We start from the raw sequence: 18416 nt of genomic DNA, 5'->3' as shown, positions 1-18416 counted from the left end.
GAATTCAAAAATCAATAGTGTGTCTAATCCAGAAATAGAGTAACACATTTCCCCTAAAATTTGTTTTGTAATATAGTATTCTACCTTAGTAATAGAGGTGCCAAGACAAGACCAACATTTGGTCGCAATGAGAAGGTTGGACCTTAAACTCAGAACACATTTTATGTGAAATAGGTATAATTCAGGATTTACTCAAATAACCAATTACTACTGTTAATTGATAACAATTAATCAAGTTTCGTGCTGATACCTATCTATTTAGGAGTTGCTATGACAAAGATCGTGCTTATCAGAACCAACATAACTAAGGCAACATAACATAACTGTGCTTTGACTACATGGATCCTATCCGCATCCCAAATTGTAACTAGTGAGAAATTGACGATTTGAAAAATTTGAAATTCAAAACATCACGTTTGTCAGAGGGGCATATACTGATTGACAAAATTGCGTTCTTTTGTCAACAACGAAAAACAGTACAGGATCTAATGCACAAAATGCATTTTTTGTGTTTTTTTAGGAGGAAAAATTATTCAGTTTGTCATTATGAGTTCTTAGTCAATAAACTTTATAAACAGATACAGTCATTAATATCAATTACTGTAGATGTATGCTGTTAGAATAATGATACTCTAAAAATACAGCAAAACAACAAGTTCTCGTATAACCATATATAATGTGATACGGTATGTTTAAAAATTGCGTCCTATGTGCTTAAAATTTTACACCTAATATGACCAGTTAGGAATTATTTACGTAGTAGGACTAATGATGAATTCAATCAATATTATTGTTCACGCCAAATTCCAACAAAAATGCAAATATGATAAATGAACATTTGTTAAAAAAAAAATTCACCAACAAGCAACGCATATTAAAAAATTAAATACTGAAAGATATGAATATTGATTTCTAGAAGAATTACTTTCACCGCTGTCTCTTTTGCCTGTTTTTCCTTGATGACAAGTATCATATTCAACTCTTTGAGTTAAAATAGTCTTGATTCTAATAAATAATTTTTCTAAATATCTAAATGTCTTTTTAAACAGTCATACTTAAAGATCTGATGTTTATGATTATCTGTTCGTCCCTTCATTAAACACAATACCACTTCAGTCAACGGAGTAAAAGCGTTCTCACTTACAGTAGAATTAGGTGATTTGCTTAACAATCGCCAACCAGGCAGGGACAGAAAAAAACAATGACATTATCGTAACACGCATGTCAGCTATAAATATGAAAAGACAAGTGGTCAGAGCTAAAACAATTAGATGCATTATGTTTTGCTAACTCATCTCTAATTAAGCATATTTAGGCTTTATACATCGTAAATCACTATTAATATTGGTATTGTCTTCAGTGTACATAAATCGAAGCCAGTTAACTATTGAACCTCCACCCACAATTCTCGTCAACACTCCATTTTTTACAGTAGACAAATCTAGTCTCATAAATAGGATAAACAGTTTGATTTACGCATTTTCTATAAACATCATGTGTTTGCTATCTTTTTAAATATAAGACATTTCGACATTTATAAAACGTTACTGTATTGAAGCTGTTGACGCATAAGTGTGGATATCGGACTGATTCGGATTCGTAAGTGATTGATATTGAGATGAGTCCAATTCTGTTGACGCATAAGTGTGAATATCAGATTCTGGTGGATTAGTAAGCGATTGATATCGAGATAAGCTCGGTTCTGTAGATTCATGTTCTGTAGATGCGTACATAGGTTCAGCTGCTCTCCTATTTGTTGATAATGTTTCATAGTTTCCTTCCTGTTTGTGTTCTCCACAATTAATTATTTTATTATCATTTATATTCTCATATATCGAAGGGATATTGATGTATGTCATTCCAGTGTTAGTAGCAGATGAATTGCTGCTATCTGTCTGAAATTCTTTTTGCAGTTTTTCAGAGGAACTGAATTTCTTGGCTTTCTGACGTCTTTTGTAGAAAACTAATATTATGAAAACCAAAGCAGCAAATATTACGACAACCAAAACTGATACTACAATTACCGGGATACTAGCTACAACAAAAGTCATTGTAAACTAAAAATATAAATGTAATTTATTCAAATATAAAAAAATGTCACTTGAATTCAGTGTTATGAACTTTATTTTGCTTTCACATCACGTTTTGGTAAAACAGGCCATAAAAACAATGAATTAAGTTGTTAAATTTGATATATGCTTTATAGTGCCTCGATTTCTTTGTTACATGTTTTTTTATGATAATTAAGATTGTGACACAATGGCGACCACCGTATTCTTATTCTTTAAAATTTGTATATATTGTGCTTGTTTGTTTCGATCACGCATCGTTGTCAATATAATAAAAATTGAAACGAATGTAATACAAATGAGAGGTTTATCTAGCTAAAACACCAGCTTCAGAACATAATTTTCTACCTGTTCCAAGTCAGGAATATGATTTTTGTTATCCAATCGTTTGATTTGATTTAGCTTCGATTCGTTGTCCCAATATTTCAAGTTGAAATTATGCATTTGAGACTGAGTATGAATATTACATACTGACAGATTATCAATATAAAAAAGAAGATGTGGTATGATTGCCAATGAGACAACTATCCACAAAAGACCAAAATGACGGCCTTCAACAATGAGCAAAGCCCATACCGCATATAGTCAGCTATAAAAGGCCCCGATGAGACAATGTAAAACAATTCAAGCGAGAAACCTAACGGCCTTATTTATGTAAAAAAATGAAGACTGCATTAGTATAATGGTGATGTAATTCAAACTCATTTGTGACTGAATTTATCATTGGTATCACTCTCTTGGCATAATTACAAAGAAGACACAACATTACCCACACTGGTATTTCATCACATAAGAACATCTACGGTTTGTAATATACATATAAATTTTGTACTTAACTATCTTTTGGGTAGAATATAACTAGTCTAATTATACAAATATATATATAAACTCGTTACAAGACGTCTTCTATGGTATTTTGTTTAGTTTTGCAATGCGATACTAGAGATTTGTTGCTTTGACGTGTTCTCATACTACATAGAATGGATTTAGACGAATGATGACCTCAACCAAGAGGAATGTAGCGTCATCATAATGTCAGAAAGGAAAGTCACTAGAAATAACAAGAAATGCTACGACTTACCCTGAGTGTTTCTTTCTACAAAAGGAGTATGATCAGTTGTTTGTAACGGCACTAAAATAAGAAATGAGAAAAAAACATAAAGTATATTCTGGATTCAAAGATAAAGGCAACAGTAGTATACCGCTGTTCAAAACTCATAAATCCATGGACAAAAAAAAACAAAATCGGGGTAACAAAGTAAAACTGAGGGAAACGCATTATACATAAGATGAGAACAACGACACAACATTCAAATGTATCACAAACGTAGAATAGTCTTCATATTAACATATTCAAGCTATGTGTATACTTTACTTAAAGTACTGCTGTCCTCTTTTTGTGTTTTTTTTTATTTTAACATGAAATTTATGTAAAGAAATAAAGTGATTGATTGATTGTTGTTTATTCAAAGTGAAGTGGCAAATATCTGTTGCGTTATCAGAACGAGAACAAATTAACAATTTTTGCAATTGGTAGGTTTTACAGTGTTCGTCTGTAATCTTTCATAGTAGTACTTTGCATACAAATAATCTACCCAGTGCGATTTTTTTTGTTAATAAACTATTCGTAGATAGTAGGATTGTGATTTGTATTTGCGCAAGACGCGAGTTTCGTCAAAAGACTCGTCCATGACATTTGAATAAAAAAGATAAAAGTGAGCTTTTAAGTCAATGTATACAAAGCTGAAACAGTCAGGAACACTGACGTTGCTGACGTAAAATGTTATTTTCGAGACGTCAAACTGTGACATATCAGGAAAAGATATTTCGACAGATTTTGATCATTCATACGTATTAAACTTGAAAACGAATTCTTGGACCCCTCTTTTTTTAAATGACATTTAGTTTGATTACGTATGAAAATTATTTGTACCAATTGTAATGAAAATTTCAATAATGCATTTTTTTAATTATTTTTTTTTAGATATACAGCAAAACATGAAGTTTTTTCTACATTCATGAACATTTGATAAATATGAGCTATTTGTAAAAATAAAATGCATAAATTTAAAGGATGTTTATATAAAAAATAATTTACATATAATGAAACAAAAAACATGTTGTGTTTATCTTTGAGAACAAAGACGTTATTTATTTCTATCGAAAATAAAAAAAAACGTCCATAAATCCTAACTTGGAGCAAATATTTGAAATTTCTGCCTCATTTTACTTAAAAGGAGCTTTTGGTGGTATATTTTTTTTCATTTCATATATAAGGTAAAATAGTTTAGTTAATTTAGTAGGCCAGAAGCGCGTTCCGTCTTCATAAGACTCATCAGTGAATCTCATATCAAAATATGTATAAAACCTAACAAGTACAAAGTTGAAGAACATTGAGGATCCAAAATTCCAAAAAAATGGGCCTAATACGGCTAAAGTAATCTATGCCTGGGTAAGAAAATCCAAAGTTTAAAAAAAAATCATAGTTTTGTAAACAGGAAATTTATAAAATTGACCACATTATTGATATTCATGTCAACACAAAATAGCAAAAAGGAAATGTTTATCAAAATTTCAATATGGGATCAAAACAAGTTCTACTATCAGATCTGGAAAATTTGCGACTAATCAAAACTCAACATTTTAAAAAAAGAATCTAGTGATGAAAAAGTTTATATTGTCTCCATTGTCATATATTTTAGTTCCAATATTTCAGTTTTTACGATCGCATACAAGATGTATATAAAAATTGACTACTTTACTCACATAATTATTTCTATAAAGCTAAAGTTATGTGATGATTAGTCATGGCAGACAACCATCTATCATAGTCATAATGTATAAATAACTATTATAGGTCAAAGTATGGCCTAAAATACAGAGCATTGGCTCACAGCAAGCTTTTATTTATATAACATAGTATTTTTAGTGTTTTTTCTATCTGAGAAGTCAATTTATTTAATTGTAACAATGATTGCAATATATTTTGGCATTATAATTCTTTGATAACTGATTCTAACAAACTATATTTTGAAAAACCGAAGTAAATGTTAAATCAGGTCGAACTTTAGGACATATCAAACATTTTTCATCGAAAACTTCGTTCTTTTCAGTAAAGATGCACATACACATGTAGTAATGGAATACGGGTGCATTGATTGATATCTATTTTACGTTTAGCGTCAAACATAACATGAATATTTTTGTCACTAACATACTAATAAAATACGAACAAACGATGTTTTATACTATACTTATACCCAGAATGTTTTTAAAAAAAATAAATAGCTCACTTATTAGTCGCAATCTGAAGGAAGACATGTCCTGAAATCTGTATCTATATCTTTACTGTGAATTAACTCTTACTACTTAATGTATAGCTCAGCCCATATGAGTCAGGAACATAAGTAAACCTGATGAATTGTTTTTAAAACACATTCTACACAATGAGTGCTACATATTCAAGACTCATTAAAAATGATTTAAATCATCTCATTGTCCAACATTTTGGTTTTAAATTTGATATGTTGTAGAAATTCAGACATGAGGTATGTCTTAACTTTTACTACATTGAAGTTATTTTATGTTTCACATATCTAACGTTCTTTAAGATAATCAAATTCGGTATGTTTTACCAAAATGGGGTTAGCAAACCTGGGTACAAATCAATTATTTAATATGTTTTCTATTATGATGATCAAAATGATTCTTACCTTTGCATGCATACCCAATTGAGATATACTTGGTAGTTTGTTGAAAATCAATTTTCTGTAAAATGCTTGCTAGATTATAAACACAGTTTCCGTTACTTGTTGTGTTTCTACAAAACTGATACAGTTGGTTACCGAGTTCATAGTCCTTATTTGTACATTCTTTATAAGAATCCAAGTCAGTAGTAGGAGCGTTAAATTTTACACAGAACCCTTTTTCCTGTAACTGACTAGTTTTACAATCCTCAATCCAATTTTGCTGGTCTACTTCTAAACACGGATGATATCTTGATATTTCTGGAATTGATATAATGAATTAGGCATTGTAAAAGACATGTTTCTAAAACCTTAACATACTTAATGCTAATGAAATTATATGCAATTTAAATATGCAATTTAGACATCACCAGACATGACAAATAACCCAAACACGACTCATTCAGATCATCGTCCTAGTGACAAGAGCAATATTACACATATACAGCCTTGTTCAGTTCTCCTTAAAAACATTTTGGTTTTTGATGACACAGTACAACACTGTCGCATTTCAAAATGTGAGACCAAAGGCTGCAAAACTTGTGCTATTTTAATTACAGATGCTGAATTCACTAGCAATTTGACCAAGAAGTCATATTTTACCAGAAGTTACGATGATCTGAATTGTAAATCGATAAACGTCGTCTACGGATTAGAGTGCAACCTTTGCGGCTTGGTATACGTCGGTGAAACGAAAGGAAGGCTAAACAAACGTATGTGCGGTCATAGATCAGACATTAACCTCAATGCTAACGACATTCTATACCAGCATTTCAATCAGCCCGATCATTCCATCGTTTCTATGACAGTTCGAATTATTGAAAAAATATACCATAGCTCGAACAATCCTAATCTTTCAACGACTCTCCGTAGACAAAAAGAAGACTACTGGATTAGACAATTGGGAACTGCAACACCGTATGGCTGCAATGACAAAATTGATGGTATATGTATTCTATCTAGTCCTTCGTGTAACTCGGTGAATGTGATTAATATTTTCAACTCGACTCCTCGACGTAGACGTAGTCATGGCCATCGTCATTATACATCACCCTCTCTGCATGATGTCTCTATTAATGACTTGCTGCCATGCATACAAAAACCGTTAGGTATTCATCACATTCGCACGAAACTTTATTCATTACCCCTTTCAAAACTTCATTCTCTGTTCAATTTATGTTTGGAATCCACTGTAACAAACCCTCATTCAAACCAATACAAACTACAAGCTATAATTTCGGATATTGCTAGTCACAGACTTTTCAAGCCAGTTCGCATTGGAAAAGATGAAAAAGAGAAAAGATCTTCTCTAAATCTTTCCTTTGCCAACAAAGGTCTCGATGGCGTCAACCTAGGCAATATCCTTCATCATAAATTAGTTCAATCGAAAATACCTCCTTATTTCAAAGACCAGTCTGTACCAATAATTTCTTATACCTATACCAAACCTATTGCAACTAAAATTTTCAATTACAAACGCGTTTTGCAGGATCTCGCTATTGACGACTTCAAGTCTAAACCTCCTGATTGCACTTGTGCTAGTTCCCAATTCACATATAATCCTGCTGGCCACGTTATTACCGGTGACCTTAACATTGTTAATAACACTTCTCTACGAAACGTGTTATCGAAAGGTCCGAAATATCGTGAGCCTAAATCCATCAATTGGAAACACAACTTTAAAATTTTGATGGATTCAGTCGAGGATTATGCCAGGCAATGGGCTAAGCGCGAGAAGGAAGACGTAGACACTCTATCCGAATGGATTAAGGCAGTGAGGTCGTTAATACAAATCAGAATTAAGAAACTGAATGGGTCCATCAATGCCCAGGCTACGTCAATCTTCAAAGATCCAAATGTTGCTAAACACCTATCTGACCTCCATGATGAATATGTTGTTGTCCCGCAGACAAAGCCCCAAATAACATCGTTTTTATCTGTAAAAGTCTTTACATTAATTGCTTGATAAACGAATTAGGTATAGACAATTCACTTGGAAACCCAACATAGAACCTCACGACACTTACCAAAGAGGAAATCCTGGATAATCATAGGTCTGTTCTTTGTTCCTTTGGTATTTCAACCACAGATGAAGAACTGGATCTTCCATCACTGTATTGGATACCTAAACTACATAAGTGTCCTTACAAACAACGGTATATTGCTGGGTCTTCAAAGTGCTCCACGAAACCCCTTTCTAAATTATTAACATCCATTTTATCAGCAATCAAAGACGGGCTTCAAAGTTATTGTGAAACTGCCTATTCTAGAGGTGGCGTGAATCAGATGTGGATACTTAAAAATTCCAAAGATCTTTTAGAGTACATACAATCTAACTCTCTTTCATCTTGTAACAGTATTAAAACATTTGACTTTTCTACTCTTTACACAAGTATTCCACATTCCAAACTAAAAGACAAATTAAAAGAGTTGGTATTACTTTGCTTCATAAAAAAGAATGGCCAACGTAGATACAAGTATCTTGTCTTAGGGAGGGATAAATCATACTTTGTAAAGAACCATTCTGATTCAAACAAAAAATTCTCTGAAACCGATATTATCAAGATGCTTGATTTCTTGATTGACAACATATTTGTTACGTTCGGAGGACGTGTTTTTCAACAGACTGTCGGCATCCCAATGGGAACAAACTGTGCCCCTCTACTTGCTGACTTGTTTCTTTATTATTATGAGGCTGACTTCATGCAGGAACTTCTTAGGAAGAAAGATAAGAAGTTAGCAATATCCTTTAACTCTACTTTCCGCTATATAGATGACGTTCTTTCACTAAACAATTCAAAATTTGGTGACTATGTGGATCGCATCTATCCCATCGAATTGGAGATAAAGGATACTACAGATACAGTTAAGTCGGCTTCATATCTTGACTTACATCTAGAAATTGACAATGAGGGTCGGTTGAAGACAAAACTTTACGACAAAAGAGATGATTTCAGCTTTCCAATTGTGAACTTTCCATTTCTAAGTAGCAACATTCCAGCAGCACCTGCATACGGGGTATATATCTCCCAACTGATACGATATTCCCGTGCTTGCATTTCCTATCATGATTTTCTTGATAGAGGGTTACTGCTCACAAGGAAGCTATTAAACCAAGAGTTCCAAATGGTGAAGTTGAAATCATCCCTTCGTAAATTTTACGGACGCCATCACGAGTTGGTTGACCGTTATGGAATAACCGTTTCACAAATGATATCGGATATGTTCCTTACGTCGTAACTACAATCCCCTTCCCTTTCATGAATTTGACCTACCGAATTAGACTATTTACCGGATTTGTAATCACATAAGCAACACGACGGGTGCCGCATACGGAACAGGATCTGCTTACCCTTCCGGAGCACCTGAGATCACCCCTAGTTTTTGGTGGGGTTCGTGTTGTTTATTCTTTAGTTTTCTATGTTGTGTCATGTGTACTATTGTTTTTCTGTTTGTCTTTTTCATTTTTAGCCATGGCGTTGTCAGTTTGTTTTAGATTTACGAGTTTGACTGTCCCTTTGGTGTCTTTCGTCCCTCTTTTAGACCTATGACAAATCATGGTATTGCCAAAACGTCACGCACGTCGTTCCTACAACCCCTATGATTTAAAACAGAATCTTCGAAATTTCCTCCGCAAAAGATGCTCATATGCTTAGTAATATTTAGTGTATTTGAGCTTTAATAGAACAAGACTATGTGAAAAAAAAACCGGATGTCCAACGTTACAGTTTAAACAACTGTTTTATCTCTTATGTGTAGTGATCCTATTTCTTATTCTCTGATCTTCCCGAAACTTGGCAGAAGCAACGAAGTGTGTCAGTTCTCGGTTAAATTAAAGCCGTTTTGTTGTGGAATTTCGAGTAACGAAGGACTTCACTAATCATAAGTCTCTCACGGCACGGATTCGGATTTCACAATCCAAATTTTACTCGATGTGGCTTCATAGTCAAACGTCCAGTATAAATTTAAAATTGGTCGTGGATGTCTTTGCTGGACAGAATTCCAAATCTACAACTCTTTACCAAAGTTCAAACCGTGAGGGTATAACAGACTAAACGAATCTCAAAAGTTGCAGATTTCCTCGGTACATTTCTGTGTACATTGTTATACTGGGATATCTTCTTATATACAAAAGCATATCTAACGAACATACATTATATTTGATTTTTTTAAATATTGTAACTCACGTGGCAGAATTTTATAGACAGACATCCTATATTCACCACCACATTTCTCATCTTCATGCTGTAGACAGTACATGTTACATTCAGAATCTTTCATTTTTAAATATGGTTCAGAATTCAGTCTTTGGCCATCTCCACAAAAACACTCTTGTCTAGACTATAATTATACCGAAACATACGGTATAAATATACAATGTATACACACATTGAAATATATTAAGAATTATAATTACAAATATGAACGTAACTGTCTCTTAAAAGACGTTATTTAAATTGGCACATACTGATAATTTTTTTCAAAAAGCAGCATTTTGTGACCATACAATGTTAAAACAATATTTCATGTGATATAACGTACCAGTTATATGTGAGAAATAATATATGTAGTGTCATTTAGCACCATTGAAAATATATCCAAGAATAAATACTCTGTGACTGATATCAGGCTGCCAAATAGTCTGCCAAATATACTAGGATTAAAGTGTCTCAATTTTATAATATAAACAGTAGCGAAAGATACCATAGCGATATTTCAATTCATAACTTGAAAACAAACTGAGACCTAGGTCAGGAATCTGATGTTCAGTATTTGTCGTGTGTTGATGTGGTTCATAAGTGTTTCTCGTCTCTTGTTTTGTATATACGTATAGATTAGATCGTTAATTTTCAAGTTTAAATGGTTTTACACTAGTTAGTTTTGGAGCCCTTAATAGCTTGCTGTTCGGTGTCAGTCAAGACTCTGTGTCTAAGACCAAAATTTGACCTATAATGGTTTACTTTTATAAATTGTCACTTGGATGGAAAGTTGACTCATCGGCACTCATACCATATATTGACTATTACATGAGAGCAATCTAACAAATGGAAACGAAGCTAGCACAGCATTGAAAAACTAACATACTGAGCAATAACAAAACACCGGTGTGATACCAGGTGTTTGGGAAATGTAATACGGTTTTGCTCCACCATGGTATTTATCATGGAAGTAAACACATACGATAAGTCTGATTAATTTGGTCACATTCGAGGCAATGATGATTGGATAGTGTTTATAAAAATAAGAACATCTCGTCGTTATCTGCGAAACTGATATTCCATAACAGTTAACCAAAACTGAAAGCCTCCTTTAAATCTAAAATTGCAAAAAAAAAGAACGAATACGAAGAGTATTGAGGACCAAAAATCCTAAAATTGTAGCCAAATACAGCTATGGTTATCTATTTCTATTATCTCATCAATTGTGTGATATAGTCCTCATGCAAGCGCAGCGGGAAAGTTGCTACATTTGTTTATAGAAATGGAAATTTCACACTTTGAGCACTTTTGTCGTTAAGTATTGTACCAAACGACTCATTACCATCAGTCACATCTCAGTCATTACAGCTCAACGGACGTGCTGGATCAGCTCTCCTTATCCGCTATCTTCGATGAGGGTTTATTGAGAGATGGACTAACGACTTACTACTTTTGATGACAGAAACCAACACAAGGCTGTACAGAGTCAGAATACGTTAGGCATTATCCGCGTAACCCGCGTCAGCATACATCCAAAACCCATTTTGTTCAGGAGAGTGTTATGCCGACTGACGTGGGAGGACTGTATCCGAGATGTTGAATTATGGACCTACATTTCACTGTCTTACGACATTGGTCCTAATAACGCCTCCTTTTATCGTTAAAACTACATCCAAGACTCATCTATCACTACTCTATCATTGTGGTCAGCGGGCTGCCAAGCTGACCATTCCGACCAAAAGCAGCCGTTGTGAAGTAGAAAACAAACATGAAAATAGTAAGCAAACCAAAACCAACTCATCAAAACCAGCCTACCAAACAAAAATGCGTCATCAAACTGTTCCTGACCCCCCCCCCCCCCCGAAAATATGTTAAAGCTCATTAAACACCGAGCCGACTGTGCGAAGCTACCGTATTAAGTTAGCCCATTATGAATAAGAAAAATCGACAGGATGAAAGACACAGCTGGTTTCAAGTCCTTCAAACACAACAAATATACTAGTTTAAATCAATTGTTGCGTCGTGATACGTTTTTCTAGAAGAGATCAAATGACACAAAAATTTACAACAGTAGGTAACCGCAAGACCTACAACAAAGAGTAAACAACATACCGCATAGTCACCTATTAAAGGCCCGAAATGAAACCAATTCAAGCGAGAAAACAAACGGGATGATTTTTGTACAAAATAATGAAGAAAAAACAAATATTATATACAGTTACAGACAGAGTACTGAATTAAAGGCATATGTTTGTTTAACAAAGTTTATAAATCTCCAAATTATATAAACTTTAAGGAAGTTCGCTTCTCAGGTTCAAAATAACAAGTTTTACATAACACTAGTATATATCGATAGGGATTTAATAAAGGAACAAAGAAAGCAAAACAAAATAATAGGTCAATGTGCTTGTTTTCAAGATAAGTTAGCAATTGAAATTTTGGCGGGGAAATGTTCTTTCTTCATTTCGTCTTAGCCTTATTATTAATGAGTTCAAGTTCTCAAAAACTAAAAAATGATAAAGATTTTATAAGACTTTTACAGATGGCTTATTATTATACATATAAAACATTTATAACAGGAAAAATGGGGATCAATGGGTAAAATGTTTTAAGGCATTCAAATGGATAAAACCAGAGGATTCTGAAAATCTGACCAAAACCTCTAAACATGACAAGCGAAAATCCTTAAATTGAATATACATTGATAATATTTGTTCTATGCTTGCTTAATGGTTATCAAAGGTACTAGGATTATAATTTAGTACGCCAGACGCGCGTTTCGTCTACATAAGACTCATTAGTGACGCTCATTTCAAAAATATTTATAAAGCCAAACAAGTACGAAGTTGAAGAGCATTGAGGATCTTAAAGTCCAAAAAGTTATGCCAAATACGGCTAAGGTAATCTATTCATAAGATAAATCCTTATTTTATCGATAAATTCAAAGTTTTGTAAACAGGAAATTTAATAAAAGTCCAGTTTTTAATCTATATGAACCTATATACAATTTTAATCGCTCTACGTATAGAAAAGGTGTCATTGACTTATCAGAGACTTGGTAATATCCACCATCATTATCTATTTCAACAATGGACAATTTATGGGGAGATGCACTTTTAAAAGCAGTGTTTGTTGTTGGATGTAAATCTTCCTTGAAAAAGGAAATTATTAATAAAGAAGGAGCATAGGAAACCTTAAGATATGAATAAATGAAGTAAGTATTAAACACTTAAGATTAAGCAGAAATTAATTGGGGGAAAACATAATGATACATTGTTTTAAAGGCCAAACCAAAATATGCTCGCTTTACTGAAATCAGACTTCAAACTTATGTTGACAAGAAAACAAAAGTCAGTGCAATTTCTCCTAAACTAGTTAAAGGTACTTTTCAGTTTTAATAAAAAAAATAAAATTGTTGAGATTCCCAACGTACTTTCTATATCTTTTTTTGTATATAAAAAGTACTGTTTGCACGAAATACACATGTACAAAACTCCCGATTATCGAAATGCTTTCCTATATAATTAGCAACATAAGATGATATGTTGTTATTTTCCATTACAAAATTATTATTTGAATGAACTGAATTTCTACTATGAAAGGAAATAGAAAACAAACACTTAAATAATTTTGTACGTTAGACACGCTTTCTGTATCATCCTAAAACAGGAACGTTCTACCCAAAACATTTGAAAGTTAACGATGCAAATGATCGCACTACATGAACAGCGATATAACGACAAGGGACAGAGTTTTGTTAAATTTACTATGAATCATTTAGATTTACGAAAACGTTTAATGTTATTGTATTTAAGATTTCATGTTGATATACCTGCGTTCCAAAGTATTTATGTTTATATGATGTTTGCTTCTCAGTACATATACCAACACATATATCAGCAGACATTTCTTCGTTGTTTTTGTGATCTTCATCCAAAACTCTATCCGAGTTATCTACATAGCAGCCGACATATTCGTACGAAGCTAATAAAAAAAGGTAAAAACATAAAAATATGAAAAATGGAAATGCAATTTCGACTTTATTTAAAAACTAATTTACATATGTATAATGCCTCTGGTATTATTTATTTTTTATCTCTTGTATCGCGCATTCCACGACTTTAAAGGGTTAACAAGTTTAAGACGATGAACATTTTGTCAATGGCAACGTCAATGGAATTCTTAATCGTTCAAAAATCAAAAAGATTTAAAATGACTGATATTCATAAGATGCTACTAGGAAATACAAGACAAAACATATTGAAAACAAAGTTTTAATTCTTGATTGTTTAATTTGTATTATTACACTCTTCATAACAAAAGAAGCTTTTTTTTCAAAATATAATTCTTCTAATAAACGATAACCTTAAGTATTGTTCCGTGCCCAAATGAGTTTGGAGGTTTAAATATATAATATGTTGAATAATGAAATAATCAAACTCAGTCAATCAACGTTACAGAAATTTAAATGATTTGCTGCTGCGTTGCTTTGAATCAAAACAATATGAAGCATTTAACTGAAAAAATGAAAACATTAATTTTGCAATTTTTAAATGAATTTATTAAAAAGTGTCCTATTTTTTTTCAAATTTGGAAAAAAATTTGTCTGATGATTTAATTCCGTCACCAAGGCCAATTGAGATCGTACACAGATACGGACACCCCATTTTTTTGAATGCAATCAGATTTGTAAGCGTAACATTTTTTTAAACCAAAACTATTTGGATTCAAACCAACAAAGAAATACAGTTTCCCTCCTGTTTCCCTTTTTTAAATTTCAGAATAGAATTATTCAAAATAGAAAAGGAAAAAACTAGACAGGAGGCATTCATAAATGGCCCGACCTACTCAAATTTAGTAGCTCAGTTTAATTGACGTCTGTCAATACAAAATAATAGGTAATAAGAAAGTGTGATTATTTAGCACCAAAGATAACACATAATGTTATATTGTAGTGCAGTTTCTGAGAGTTCAGAGGTTAAACCTTATCTAATAAGTATGACAATCCATATTTTTGGTATCCTATGTGTTCATTGACCCTTCGCTTTTAAAGCGTTTGACTGCTGGTGAGGTGTTACGGGTTTTTTAATAAATAGTTCCATCAAATGCCTTTTCACCAATTGGTGTGTTTTATATTGTTACATGTATAAAACAACACCCTATTTTGGATATATGTCTTCAGTTCAAATGAAAGTAGCCCTTACATTCATTTTAAAGTGTGTGTCAGAAATTCACAACTCAGTTATCATTTTTTTATAAATATTTTATGTTCGTTGAAATTAGTAGACAGTTATCAGATTATCTAGAATCTTACACTTTTTTTTATGGTTTTTTTACTTTGTCGAATTAACAAATAAACATGTACCCAAATTTTTCCTTTAGAGGACATTATTGCCTATTATAAGAATAATAGCCTTGGTCAGATTTGCAAAGCAATGCTTTAGTTTTTTTTGAGTTTTTTTTTGGATTTAATTCGGCAAAAATATTTACACCTACCGAAAAGTAGTTTTTACAATTAGTGAGATAAGTCAGAAAAGAAGCCCCATACAATTAATTAAGTATTTCACACGTGTTATAAAACCAAACATGATTATTTTAACACATATATCAAACTCTTCAAACTGATCGAAACAGATGTAAAACAAAATACAAATATATCGATTTGGTTTTTCTTAACTTTTCCAGTAAAGAGTTCTATTTCTTTTGTTGACTTTCATTTGATATCATCATGTAAAGGTACATAACATATTCAAGTTTTATAGATCGATGCAAATCGTATCAAATTAGATCTAACATATACACATAATTAAAGTACATATTTGTTGTTCGCTATTCACGAAATAAAAATTTCATTAAATACAAAAAGGTTAAAGATAATGCAATGCTTTTAAAATTATAATGAAAATTGGATCTGGGCGTTTAAACAACAAATAAATGGTTCTTTTTTCTTATACAGGATTTAGATCTCACATTTTCTTTAAGATATTGTAATCGATATTTACCCTTGCATATATATGACAAATCGAAATGTAGGTCTTCCCATAGACACGAGGATGTTAAAAGAGATCCGTTCACAAAGCAGCTGGGATACCCTTCACATCTTTTAATTAATTCGTGATCATTCTTGTTGAGATTACAGTCATCCTGTCTATTTTTACATTCTCCTGTATTTTGAACGCTGACATTTTTAATTGTTATGGTTAAGTATTCAGAGCAGTTAAACAACACTTCATCCCCAGGAACAACGTGAATTGTAGAATTGGATACTGAAAAACAAATTTATATCAAGTATTGAAATAATTGATGATATTATGTTTTATTAGATAATGAAACAACTAAAAAAATAGTTCTTGTAGTAATAAATATTTAAAAAAGGCTTGTTTTGATTAGAAGAAGTTTTTTCATTTGTTTTTACTTTGAGCAAAACTACCCGGTGACCTGTTTAATGTTTTGACACAGCCTATACATATATCAATGATACGGACTTATCACAATGGTTAAGATCAATATATGAGTACAAAAAAATAAGATAGATACCTTAAGACTTGATCACTCAAATCAGTGGAAGCAAAATGTCGTATTATGTTCATTTTTATTGTACAGATTTTTATATGTAAATAAAGAATGAGTGCACTTCATTGTATCCACGAAACACAATATGAGATCACCAACAGTTGTTGGTGGGGTTCGTGTTGCTCACTCTTTTATTTTCTAGGCTGTGTTTTGTATAATGTTGTTTGCCTTTTGGTCATACAATGTATTCTTTTATTTTATTGTCGACTTTTGAGTTTGAATGTCCTTTTCGTATCTTTTTGGACTCTTATAGATACGTATACTGGAATGGACACCCGAAAATCTGATCTTTTTTAAAAGGTAACGCCATAGCTAGAATACAAGCAAAGAATGGAATAAAAAAACCAGCAATATAATATACATGTAGAAAACAAAATGCTGAGAATCCCGACGCCGGCAAAACCTGGACTTATTCAATGTGCACCGGAAAACATGAGTTATTCCGAAACATGATGTTTAATTGAGTTTTACCTTTCTTTACGGATGAATGTGCCCTAAATATGATTAATTTGTGGTTGTATATACAAATTTTAGTCCTGGTATCTATGATGAGTTTATTTTGTACATTGCGTAGTAGATTTAACCATTCTTATAGAATATTTTATATAATTCTGTGTGTAAAAAGTAAATGATTAAGCACTCATATGAACTTTCTATTGTTCTATAGTTAGAAAAATATCAACAGAAATGTTTAAATTATCACATCAACCTTATAAATATTTCGATATGAGCGTCACTGATGAGTCTTATGTAGAGGAAACGCCCGTCGGGCGTACTTATTTATAATCCTGGTAGCTATTTCCATTGAAACATTTGAAGAACTTAAATATTAAATGGTTTTAAACACTCACCTGACCTTACTATCGAAAGTTGATAGAATTCCAATAATAAATGCAATGTTAAACTATTCCAAAAAGTAACCATGTTTCTCTGTTTGTTTTTACAAAAAAGATAGTATAAGAAGGAAGTAAAATTGAAAATGATACCTTTAATAATAGGTGGAAGTATAAAAGGCAATTCTTGTATAATCTTAAAATAACGTTTAATTCTTACAGGATATTGAATAGTGTACATGTAACTTAATGCTTGCATGCACAAACTGTTGTTAATCATGTTGATGGAAGACTTCAAACAAATTATTCCCAATTAATTGTTATTCCTGAAAAGTCAAATTAATGATGTATGGATGGAAACGCGTAAACATTTAATATACTTCATCATTATTAAAGAATAAATATGTAACAGTGGAACATGAAACGTTGTCCATCTTGTAAACCAAAAAAATTATCTCATGTTTTCACAAAATTTTCTTTAAAATGTAAGATGTAATATCCGCCATGTCATTTTCAAGCTTATGGAGGTAGAACGTCTTTGTTAGAAAAATTATAAACATGATAAATATCGAGATTCAATAAAATACGTATTTGTGAAGAAGAGATAAACACTTTTCTTGACTTCTTTTTTGTGGACGCCGAACTATACATTGAGGAAGTTTTAACTTTTCGCTTGAAGTGAATATGTTAATTCTACAATTTGAATTGATACAAAAAAAATCTAAGTGTTCTGCTCTATAGATTTTCTTTCATAAATGAAGTATAAAATATATCCATAACAAATGCACCGTATCAAATGCATGTAAAAGAACACCTACCTATAAACTGTTACGCGTCGCATACTATGTATAGAGACATGCAAAATAAATCTAGATTAAAGAAGGAATTTTAAAGCTTACTATCTTCATTTCAACAAGTTTAAGTTAATACATGTTCTAAATAAGGCAACAGTAGTAAACCGCTGTTCAAAACTCATAGGTCCATGGACAAAAAACA

At 32.2% G+C, this 18416-nt stretch overlaps 1 protein-coding gene across 1 annotated transcript; it reads right to left on the bottom strand.

Moving 5' to 3' along the window:
• Positions 1–1544: 1544 nt before the first annotated feature.
• On the bottom strand, positions 1545–17553 carry LOC134726412 (uncharacterized). Its single transcript, XM_063590815.1, has 7 exons — positions 17439–17553; positions 16017–16280; positions 13847–13998; positions 10003–10156; positions 5783–6076; positions 3151–3201; positions 1545–2035 (listed from the first exon to the last, which is right to left on the bottom strand). The coding sequence occupies exons 1-7, from the start codon at positions 17509–17511 to the stop codon at positions 1545–1547; spliced, it is 1479 nt and encodes a 492-aa protein (XP_063446885.1). The 5' UTR covers positions 17512–17553.
• Between the last annotated feature and the right edge of the window lie 863 nt (positions 17554–18416).

The sequence above is a fragment of the Mytilus trossulus genome, chromosome 7 (assembly GCF_036588685.1).
Source record: "Mytilus trossulus isolate FHL-02 chromosome 7, PNRI_Mtr1.1.1.hap1, whole genome shotgun sequence".
Lineage (NCBI taxonomy): Eukaryota > Metazoa > Mollusca > Bivalvia > Mytilida > Mytilidae > Mytilus > Mytilus trossulus.
This window is presented reverse-complemented; position numbering and strand designations above follow the sequence as displayed.